The sequence below is a fragment of the Manacus vitellinus genome, unplaced genomic scaffold (genome assembly GCF_001715985.3).
Source record: "Manacus vitellinus isolate BGI_N305 unplaced genomic scaffold, ASM171598v3 scaffold_29_pilon, whole genome shotgun sequence".
In the NCBI taxonomy this organism is placed as follows: Eukaryota; Metazoa; Chordata; class Aves; order Passeriformes; family Pipridae; genus Manacus; species Manacus vitellinus.
Genome location: NW_021940207.1, coordinates 2,993,426 through 3,004,612, shown reverse-complemented (window position 1 = coordinate 3,004,612; position 11,187 = coordinate 2,993,426). Strand labels below are relative to the sequence as shown.

At 61.0% G+C, this 11,187-nt stretch overlaps 1 protein-coding gene across 1 annotated transcript in view; it reads right to left on the bottom strand.

Moving 5' to 3' along the window:
* Positions 1 to 366: 366 nt before the first annotated feature.
* Positions 367 to 11,187, bottom strand: part of SLC12A9 (solute carrier family 12 member 9) — a 14,080-nt gene continuing 3,259 nt past the window's right edge. Inside the window, exons 2-13 of the mRNA XM_029960731.1 lie at positions 9,269 to 9,403; positions 8,959 to 9,096; positions 8,454 to 8,753; positions 8,128 to 8,235; positions 7,907 to 8,018; positions 7,641 to 7,798; positions 7,292 to 7,374; positions 6,860 to 6,984; positions 5,311 to 5,503; positions 4,975 to 5,149; positions 4,061 to 4,207; positions 367 to 3,628 (exon numbers count right to left, since the gene is read on the bottom strand). Of these exons, the coding sequence (XP_029816591.1) occupies positions 2,790 to 3,628; positions 4,061 to 4,207; positions 4,975 to 5,149; positions 5,311 to 5,503; positions 6,860 to 6,984; positions 7,292 to 7,374; positions 7,641 to 7,798; positions 7,907 to 8,018; positions 8,128 to 8,235; positions 8,454 to 8,753; positions 8,959 to 9,096; positions 9,269 to 9,403 (2,513 nt within the window). The 3' untranslated portion in view covers positions 367 to 2,789. The remainder of the gene's footprint in view (positions 3,629 to 4,060; positions 4,208 to 4,974; positions 5,150 to 5,310; positions 5,504 to 6,859; positions 6,985 to 7,291; positions 7,375 to 7,640; positions 7,799 to 7,906; positions 8,019 to 8,127; positions 8,236 to 8,453; positions 8,754 to 8,958; positions 9,097 to 9,268; positions 9,404 to 11,187) is intronic.

Here is an 11,187-nt window from a genome sequence, read left to right as displayed (position 1 = left end):
ATTAATTCGGAGGTGGAGAGGGAGAATTATGTAAAGTGTGGTTATTCTGGAGCGGCGGGGGAAGTGCGGCTGATGGCAAAGTGCCTTTTTGTGTGTTTAATATGCATTTTTTTCCAGCGGTGCATTTTCAGGCGGGTAATTTGCTGTCTTTTCAGACCCCGATCAGTATCATTTCTCCGGCAATGACAGCTTTTATTTGCACTGAAATGAATGCTGCGAAATTTCCAAGAAATAGCCGAGGCCCTGTTGGCTGTCCACCCCCACAGGGCCGGGGCATGGGCCCCCACTGGCGCCTGCCCCCCACAGCCCCCTGCCCACGGCCCCACTTGGCAGTGGTGGCCTGGGGTCCTGGGCATTCACACGTGCCAGTTTGCATACCCCATGTTCATGGGTGTGTGCGCTCCCCTGGCCCCCCCCTTCCTTGAGCCCTGTGTGCACATCAGCACATCACAGCTGGGGTGGGTATATACACCCACACCAACATGTGTGCACATATAGACACCCCTTGTGCACGTGCACATCCCCCAGCACAGCACCCCCCTCCCATGTGCACGTGCACATGCACACACAGTCTCCTAGTCCATGCATATCCCTGCCTTAACATGCACACACACATGCGTACGTGTCATCTCTTGTGTGCTGGAGTGTCCCCCCCACTTTGTACCCTCCCACACCTTGGCAGAGCACCCCTGATCCAGAGCACCCAGCCACCAGAAGGATTTGGAGGTCCCCCATTCATCCCCCTCTGCCCCAGCACAGCCCAGCCCTTGGGGAAACCGAGGCACAGAAGGGGCAGGCACAGGTGGGTGCTCTCCCCGCAGCCTATCACCTCTGGACGCTGACAGCAATGGGTGGGAGCCTGGAGGAGATGCAGGGGGTATGTGTGGTTGTTTGTCTGCACATCTGTATGTTGGGAGGGAGGAAGAATGCTGTTTGTGTAGGTGTGCGCCGCGTGGGCGTTGCGTGCCGGAGCTGGTTTGCCGGAGCCGCGGTGCCGGCGCGAGATGCTGCCTTTGCAGCGGCCGTGGCGCTGTGTGTGCACACCTGGGTGTGTGCCCGTGTCAGCCCCTGGCCCATGTCAGCCCCTGGCCAGTGTGACGGTGTGTCTGCAGCAGTGCCATGGGCACACACGTCCATGCGATGCGTGTGGGCATCTCCGACAGGGACAGCATCCTTGTGTGTGCCCAAACACACGTGGCCCAGGAGTGATGAATGGAGTTGTGAGGTGCCCATGCAATGGTGCACCCCACAACACTGTGGGGGGCTGCACAGTCCCAGCCTCGGGTCCCACACACGCCCAGCCGTGGGTCCCCAGTTGCGGAGGAGCTGGTCCCTGGCACGGCCAAGGTTAACTGCGCCGGAGCCCATCGGCACAGTGCAGAGAAGCTTTAATTTAATGAAGTGTGAGGCTTTTTATGGGCTTTTAATTACGTGGTGATAATTAACATTATAGGCCGCCGGGTCCTGCTGGTGCCCGGCTGCCCTGTGCCAGCTCCTGCCTGTTTGTAAATAAATCCCACAGGCCATGCGGTGGCCACCCCAGGGCACCCACCTCCCACAGCAGGGAGCAAAGCCAGCTCCAGCCCCCTGCCCACCCACCAGGGCACAATCCACTGCAAAATGTGGGGAGTAAGAGTCCGAACCATTTTTTCCCCACCAGCAGCACCCAACCACCTGGGTTTTTCCAGCCCTTGGCTGAACAGAGCTGGCAGGCAGCAGTGCCAGGCTTGGTGAGAGCAGGCACAGGCAGCAGTGTCATGCTTGTCACCCCCACTGGAGGCCAGCCTGGCTGGGAACAGTCTCCCCACCCCTGTGTGCTGGGGCTAATAGGAAGTGATCAATCAGGCAGCGCTGGGCACGCTGCCCACCCGCCAGGCACCTGAGGGATTTATCTCCAGTGCCCAGGCAATTTCCTGCCCTCCTCTAATCAGTAAGGGGGAGCAGGGGGCAAGGCCAGCTCCCCCTTGCAGGTCATGACTGGTGGGGGAGATTACAATGCACCATGAAACAGGGCCCAGAGCAAGGCCAGGAGACCCAGGTGTGCAAGGAAGGACCCCCATCACAAAACATTTCCCCCCTTCCTGCCAGGACCAGGAGCTCAGCACCCATGGGGGTGGGGGGACTACGGATTAAAGCATGTGGGTGCCCCTCCACCAACAGCATTGGGGGTTTTGAGCAAGATCAGCAGTGCCATACCCTGCATCCATTAGGGCCAGCACCCGGCTGCTTCCCCCACGCACCCAGCCTCATGCAGGGAACCCAGGCCTCTGGGCTCCCCTCCCCCACCCTTTCCCATTTAATTTTTCCTAATGAAAGGCAGGAGGATGGCGGGGAGCCGGGGCACCAAGGTCGAGGCTGCCTTTAATCAATCCCCGCTGCTGGCTGGGTGCCCGGAGGAGCTGGCGGAGAAGAGGATGGGGGCTGCGGCAGGGGGGAAGCACAGGGGGGGTTGCAGGGTGCAACCAAGGGCCTCCCAGCAGCCAACTGGGGCACCCAGTGCTTGGCACCCCCTGGAACCCTGCTATCCCCTACCACCAGCCCAAAGAAAAGGCACTGTGAATGCACCGTACTGCCCAGCTGGACACCAGGGCTGTGTCTGGATCCTGCCAGGGCAGCTTTAATCCTCTGCAGGAGACAACCCCAAAAAGCAAACCCTCTTCCTGTACCTATCTCCCACCGTGGGGCACTGACCCCTCTTTGTCCCCCAGGGTGGGGACACCAGGACTAGAATACTCAGGCTTAGACTGCAAAAGGCACTGGGCAAAGGAGGGTGCAGGGAGCAGGGTGACCTAGAGCTGGGTGCTGGTGACAGCACTCACCCCGTGCACCAGCACGGTGGGGCCCAGCCCACGGGTGAGCAGCTCCAGCTGGTGCAGGTAGAGTGGGTAGAGGCTGGTGTCGGCTGGTGGTCGCGGTAGGTAAAGGAAGCGCACGGCCGGTGCAGGGCTCTGCTCCAGGACCAGTTTGTTGGCTGCACACACGTACTCATCTGACACTTGGGCAGTGTTGGTCGGGAAGTTCACAATCCCTTCCTCTTCTTCCTCCTCCTCCTCTGCTGGTCCCCCTGGGGGTCCCCGGCAGGTTTGCCAGTGCAGGCGGGTGATGGCGTCCCAGGGCACCAGCTGGATCTGGGCCTGGATGCGCAAGTCCTTGAGGAGCTGGCGCAGCTTCTCCTCCTGGGCATGGGGCATAGTACCCGCCTCCACACAGAGGAAGAGGCGCAGGCGGGYGCGGCGCCAGGCCCGCGCCATGTTGAGGACACAGGCCATCTGCAGCAGGAACAGGCTGCAGGTGTCGGCGTAGCGGGCGCTGTCAGGCCGCAGCAGGTTGACTGGCCAGACATGGATGGGGGGCGGGGGGCTGGCAGCCCGCCGCAGCTCCCAGGCCTTGTCCAGACTCTCCAGCTGCCGGGCCAGCAGGACATTGCGAAGCATCTTCAGGGCATCAGCCACAATGCCCACGTACTCCCGGGCCGAGAGCATCTTGGCAGTGGTGGGTGCCCTTAGCGGGGGGAAGCCCAAGGGAACCTCCTCGCGGGCGCTGCTGAAGGCAGGGTGCCGGGCTAGACCATCCTGTGGTGCCTCATCATCATAGAAGCCCAACACCAGGGTGTTGGGGCGCATCCCACCTGCCAGAAAGACCACGCCAACCCAGATGAGCAGAGGTGGAGGGCTCCACCAGCCAAGCTTGACTTTGGCATTGCTTACCCTGGTGATTCCAGACTCCTCAGCATCACACATACAGATGCCTCCAAGACCCAACTTGGCTTTGGCATAGCCCACCCAGTACCTCTCCAAGTTGGCTTTGGCACTGCCTACACTAGGTGCTTCCAAACCCCTTGGCATCTCCCATCTTCAGGTGTTTTCAAGCCCCTCAACACTGCCAACATTGATGCCTCCAAGGCTCAACTTGGCTACAGCACTGCTCACCCCAGATGCCTCTGAGAGCAAACCTGGCTCTGACATTGTCTGTCCAAGTGCCTCCAAACCCCTTGGCACTTCTCAGCCCTCAGGGACAGTAGGATGGACCCTCACCCATGTCCAGCTGAGGTGTCACTCACCGAGGCCAGAGGTGAAGAGGAGCTGCCGGACACCGTGCCGCACCGAGGGTGCAAGGGTGAGGCTGACGAAGGCCTTGACATTCAGCTTGTCCACCAAGCTCAGCCATGAGTCCTGCTGGGACTGCAGTGGGTCTGAGGGCAGCATGTCTGGGTGGGGAGCAAAGCAAGCATCAGCAAGATGGGTACCCCATACTGGGGCTCACCTTGGTGTCCATCCCTGCTGCAGACCAGTGCCAACCCCTGCGCCCACCCCAGCACCCAGGAGACAGAGAGGGGGAAGTAGCTGCCTAAAGACAGAGATACAAAATTATACACAAATGTGTAAAAAAATACCCAGGCAGTCCCATCCCCTCTCCCCAGTTTCAGGCCATTAGTCACCACAGCAACGGTGGGGAGCGGGGGAGCAGAGCCTGTGCATCCACTGGGGTGGGACGGGGACAGCCATGACGTGTGCCAGGGAGCAGGGGTGTGCAAACCAGCACACACCAGAGTGTAAACACGCCTGAAGCACCTGGACACAGAGCAGCAGGGCTGTGCTCAGCGCGTGCCCACGTGTGTGCTGGGTGTGCACAGGCGCTGACAGGGTGGCATGTGCCACGTGTGCACAGCGCTGACACGGGCAGGAGCCCCATGTGCACGTGCAGGGATGAACGTTTGAGCGCACGCATGTACAAGCTTGCGGCATGGGTGTTGCAAGTGTGTGCACACAGGACAGACCCAAGCCACCAAAGTCCGTCATACCAAGTCAAGCCCATGGTGCCACACATGTGCCCAAAATGCTGACACTCACTTGCTGTGCCCACCCTGCCAAACCGACAGCTGGGCAGCAGCATCAATCCAAGAACTCCAAGAGCACACTGGCACCACAGCAAGGGTCAGAGTCCACCAGCACTGGGGACAGTGCAGATCCTCACCCAAGTCCTGCAGCTCGACATGTCCCAGGATGTAGAGGCCGCTCTTCTTGAGGTCATTGACGAAGTCGATGAGGCGGGCGCTGCCTCGTGGGTTCTGCACCATCAGCAGCATCTGCGGGCGCCAGAACTTGACATGGTCCTTCCGCACATCCAGCATCAGTAGGTACTTGCGCACCTGGAAGAGGGAGGGAGGGGAACAGGTGAGGAACACTTCTTTCAACAACCCACCCCGTGGGGATGCCAGTCCTGAGGATGTGCTGCCCAGGATGGAGCTGAGCTGCCACAGGGACACCAACTTTCCACCCCATAAGGGGACAACAGGAGGACAGGGCTCACCTGATGAAAGATGAGGGCCTGACTGATGTAACCCCAGGTGCTGCTGGGTGAGAGGTAGTGGAGGGCGAGGAGGAGGAGGAGCAGGAAGCCCAGGCTCGCTGAGGCTGACACAGGGCTGATGAGGAACATCATGACGCAGCAGCCTGCGATGCCCAGCAGGCACGTGTGCCAGGTGAAGTACCGGAAAGTGGGCCTGGAGCAGGGAGGAGGGGAAACCTGCTACCTTGTGGTGCCCATGCCGGCTGCAAGGAGGGCACAACAAGGGGAGCTGTGCCAAGGGGACACACCAGCCACCCTCAGTGATCCCACTGTGCCAGCCCAGGGCACGTTGGGCACCCCATATGCCTGCAGGAGAGGTTATGGAGGACAGACGGTACCTCCCAGGGCAGTGGGCAGCCCCTTGCTGCCAGCCCCTGGCAAACAGGGGCAATGATGGCCACGGGGCTGGTGCTGCCCTGGCACACTCAGGAAGAGTCAGGCAGCGTGTGGCAGCGCTAGCAGCCACGGTGCCGGCTCAGTCTGGTGCAGGGAGGTGGAGGCGGGGAGGCAAGAAGCTGTTATTTTCTCTAATTGCTGTTTTTCCTGAAAGGTAATTAAAATCCTTTTCCGCTGTGCTTGATGGAGACCTCAGTGCAGGGAGGGGGGGAGGCACCAGATGTGGGGTGGGCGAGGGGCCTGTTGCTACCCCACCCCAGCAGCTTACCCCAGGCACTGATCCTGCCCCATCCGTGCCTGGTCAAGGGAGCAGCTGGGCAGGGTAGATGTGGGCCAAGCCCCATCCTGGCACAGACATCAGCTCTCCCTTGGGAATGGGGTGCTCTGGGGGACCCCGGGGCAGTGCCACCTGGCCCTGCTTAGGCACTACCTCTGTGCACCCAGGGGACTCTCCCTACTGTGGAGTCACAGCATCCTTCACTGAGGGCAGTGGGCATCACACAGGGGGAGATCAGGCTCCCCCTGGCTACTCTGCCAGGACCTCACATCCCAGATTTGGGCAGCCCTGCCAACCCAGCTCCATGCCAGGATACCCCACACCCTGTGCCCCAGGCTGGGGCTGTCTGCCACACATATTCCTCCTTCCTGGAAGATCTTTTCTCCTGCCCCCACCCAGGATCCCCCTTCCTCCCTCCCCCTTCTCCCTTAGTTTAATTAGCACTAATGGAAAGTGGGCTCCATCACTGCTTGGCAAACAGCCCGGGGGATGCCGGCCGGGCACAGGCTATAAATTACCTCTGGAAAGCCTAAGGGGAGGGGGCGGGTGGTACCCAGTGGCGCTGGATTTATCTGTACCCACTCAGCAAAGCGGTGCCAGGGCATGAGAACTGTGCCGAGCCAGTGCCATGCTGGGACCTGTCCCATTCTCCCTCCCCAGGGATAGGGGTATCTCTGCCTCCCCTAATGCCCATGAAAGCGGAGCTCAGCATCTCTGCCCACCATCTCATCATAATGCCCAGGCATAGGGAGGCAGGGGAACCAAAACCAGAAGGATGCAGGGATGGGTGCCTCCAAGCATCTCAGCACAGTTTCTCTCCCCTGTGCCGGTGGGTACCTGAAGTTGGGGGCCGATGCCCATTCCAATGCCAGGCAGGCCAGGTTGACAGTGGCATAAACCAAGAGGAAGAAGGTGGTCACGACCCCTGCAATGGTGTTGAGCTTCCCAGAGAAGAGCACCAGCTGCAGAGAGCACAGGGTGAATGTACACCTGAGCCATCCCTGTGTACTTGGGGCATACCCAAGAGGTATGATGGGAAAGTGTACAGGCAGGAATCCCTGCCCTTTGCACTGATTTATCCTTCATATAGGGGATATTTCCCACCTCAGGGAGGGAAGGGCACAACTGCAGCGGGACACCTGGGGCAGGGAGCCTGGGGGAGGAATCCCCAGGGGCAGGGGGATGTGCCAGGCTCCACAACGCCCAGGCCAGGTGCCAACCCACCAACACCCAGTGAGGACAGGAAAGGAGTGTTGCCAACAAACTCACCTGCACCACCATCCAGGAGAGGATCACTGCCATCACTGGGTTCCCACTGGCAGATGTCTTCTTGGCCAGAGCCAGCGCCCGGCCTGCAGGCAGAGTGGGGAGCTTGGGCTGGGGCACCCCAGTGGGCATCAACAGGTTCAGCCACCAGCCACGAGTCCCGGCCCCACCCTGGGTGCTGGGGTGGAGGCAAGTTGCAGGGCACACACAGGTGACCCAAATGGACACATGCCAACCCACAACACATCACCCCCACACCAAAAAGGGAGTTCCCTGATGCCAGGGCTGGTCCCCAGCAGGGTCAACCTGCTGAGTGGGCTTCAACAAGTGCCAGCGCACTCCAGGCACTCACCAAAGAGATCATCCCGGGCCAGGGCATACAGGATGCGGGATGCCCCGATGAGGTTGCTCATGGCTGCAGAGAGGGTGGCAGCGTAGATGCCCACAGTGACCAGGGGAGGGAAGATACTGATGTCATGCAAGAAGCCATAGTCTTTCTGCAGGAGGACCCTGGAGAGAGACACAGACACACAGTACTGCCTCGGCTCAGGCCAGGATGCCCTGGCACCAGGCACAGCCTGGCACTGATGGCCCTGGTCAGGGGACAGGTGGCCATACCTGTTGCAGGTGGCACACATGAGGAAAGCCAGCAAGTTGTAGACAAGGTAGGTGAAGAGCACAGCGGAGATGGTGCCCCGTGGGATGGAGTAGCTCGGGCGTTTCAGGTCCCCTATGGACAGGAGCAGGCAGCATTAGTGCTAACTCACAGGCACCCCCAATCTCCTCCAGCCTCAGCTACCATTCCTGGTGCCACCTAGCCCAGCACCTCCTGTCCATACCCGACATGTTGGAGCCTGCCATGATGCCGGTGCAGCCATTGAACATCACCGCGAAGACAGAGCTGAAGCTCATCATCTGCCCGGTGGTGTAGTCCACCGCATAGTCACCTGCAGGACACACAGGCAGGGGCTGTGACAGGCTGTCCGGGGTGGCACTGCCCCACCATATGCTCAATTTTCCCATACAAAAACCGCAGGAGAAACCACCCCATGGCACCTGCTATGTGCCCACAAGCTGCCCCCACCCTCCAGCAAGCTGCTGCTGATGTGGCAGTGCCAGTGCCATGGTGGGTATGGTGCGCAGGGTGCGGGGAGCCTCTCCTCACCCCCCAGGTTTTTTCGCAGGGTGTCGAGGGAGAAGCCAGTGAAGGAGCCGTTCTCTATCTCTGAGCCATTGAGGTGGGGCAGGCGGATGGGCACCCTGATGGGCCGCGTGGCAAAGAAGCTGACAAGGACAGTGCCCAGGACACCCGCGACGATGAGGAAGATGAGGAAGGTGGCCTTGGCGTAGATGGAGGCGCCCACAAGGCACACGAGGAGGCAGAGTGCCAGCAGCACAGTGCCATAGAGCAGCTCGTACCAGTAGCTCTGGGGCAGGACGTGGACACCCGTGCCTGCTTTTTGCCCTGGGGAGAGACAAGTCAGGATCAGTGAGACTCAGAGGAGGCATTACCGGGAGACAAGAGCCACTGGCAATATGCCAGGCATGATGAGCAACAACTCACTAGCCAGAGGACTGGGTGAGCCATGCTGGATATGCTGGGCACAGTGCTTGGCATGCATGGTAAGGGACATCTGCTGTCCCCTGCCACTTTACAGGGGGGTACTTACCAGGCGGGATCCCAAAGCTGTCTACCACTGCCTCCACCAGCCCCAGCACATAGAGGGCGCTGCCACACACATTGGCCAGGAAAAACATGATCCCAATGCTGCCCCCGAACTCCGGGCCCAGGGCACGGCTGATCATATCTTGCTTGAGTCAAGGGAAGATGTCAGCAGCCCAAATGACCATCAGGTGCCCCCACCCCTCTCTCAGAGGCCAACAGTGTCCCAGCCTCAGTGTGGCACCCCGAGGTCACCGGGTAGTCACCCAACTTTGGCCCACATGCTCTGCCCCAGCAGCACCCACAGCAAAGGATACAGTAGGCTCCTCCAGCATCCAGCGCCCCGTTGGTGGCAATGGCACACACAGACAGCACCGTCATGCCGATGATGAAATAGGCCACTGCGAACATGGCCAGGGCCTGGTACAACCCAGCATGACCCACCACAAACCCTGTCGCGGACAAGGGAGAGGTCAACGTGTCCCTTAGCTGGGAATGGGCCACCCCCACGACAGAGCCCCTGGGCACAGCCAGCACACAGAGCTCACCCCACTGAGGTATGCAGCTGCTCCCACCCCCACGCCCACAGCTCCCCTGAGGACATGCCAGCCCTTTCCTAGCCAGGGTGGGGATGTTCCCACCTCCCACACACAGCAGCACCCACTGGTGTCCCTACCTCAGGGTATCTCCATCCTCCTGCCATGCCAGGCCCAGGCATGCCCAAAACCCCAACAAACAGGGCATAGGCTCTGCTGCCCACCTGGGGGATGCGAGGAACCCCGTGCCTGGATGCCACCCTTGTCTCCCAGTGAAGGGAGTGAGGCACTCCCCACAGGGTTCCCGTTGCTGCCCTGCTCACCCACAGCAGAGCAGGAAGCAGAAGCAGCCCTGGGTGTCCCTGCCAGCCAGGGCACCACTCCCCCGTGGGTGTGGGTGTATATTCTGTGTTGAGAGGGCACACAGAGCCTCCCCAGCCCTGCCCGGGCTGATGGGAGTGACCCTGGCTGGCAGCGCTGTGGGCAGGAAGGGGCCACCCGCGGCTGTGGGCGCTGCCCTATCTCAGCCACAAGCCAGGCCACAGACATGCCCGTGGGGAGGCAAGGGGGGGTGACGGGGGCACCGGCACCACAAGGAGTCCTTGGGACGCCAGGTTGGGTTTAGGGGCATCCAGTGTGGTCCCCAGAGGGCTGGAGGGTGCTCGAGTGCCAAAAACAAGGGCAGGCAGGGGGGTTGGTGGAAATAAAGGGGTGCCCCAAAAGCAGTGCAGGGGTGAGTAGGAGGGGGTGCTCACCCTGGAGATCTGAGGAGCCTCTGAGGTGTGGGGGAAACGGGGAACTGACGGAGGGGAAAGTTCCTCTTCCTGGCAGCTTCCCTCCTGCTCCGCCCCATACTTCCCCTCCAACACATCTCCGGGTAGGGGGACCCTGGTGCCTGCTGTGGGGTTGGGGGGTCAGAGCCTGCATGAGGACTCTGAGCAGGGGACTGGGAAGGGAGCAAGTGATGCCAGGGGAGAGCCGTGCCCCCAGCGTGGGGGGCCCCCCAGGCAGGGGAAGGGGCTCAAGGCCCTCCTCTCCCCCCGGGGCTCATGGGCCTCCGGGCATGCAGCCAACTCCCGCCTTGGGCTTTCCGTGGGCAGAAAGTGAAAGAGGAAAAGCTTTTCCCGTTCCTGGACCAGGGCGGACACTGCGTGCCTCGGGCCTCTGCCTGCCCCGGGCCGTGCAGGGGCACCCCAGGGCCCCCCAAAACGCTGCCAGTTGCCCCAGTCCATGCCCAACCTGTCCTCCAAGTTCTCCCAGGGGTCACAGTAACAGACCCATAACCCAAACTGGGGGCAGACTGGGAACCAGTCTGTACCCTTTGCACACACAGAGGGGGGCAGCTGGGTGTCTGACAGGGGACACCAGGGTCCTGCTCTTGGGACATCAGGTGTGATGTGCGAAAGAACCGGGGTAGTGGAGCCTGGCACTAGGGGATGCCCAGGAAGCAGTGGGGTCCCAGCACTGTGGGACAGGTGGCACGAGGGCACTGGAATCCCATTTAGGGAAAGACACAGGAGTCTCTACCCCAGGGACATTAGGGGTGCCCACCGCGGTGGGCGACCGGGGTCGCTTACAGGGGTCCCTAACTGGATTTCTGTCCTGCAGGTTCCTGTCCCTCGGTCCCCAGGCCCCAGGCTGGAGGGATCAAGCAGGGACACACAGCACCGGGACCCCAGCCCGGGAGAGAACTGAGTGGG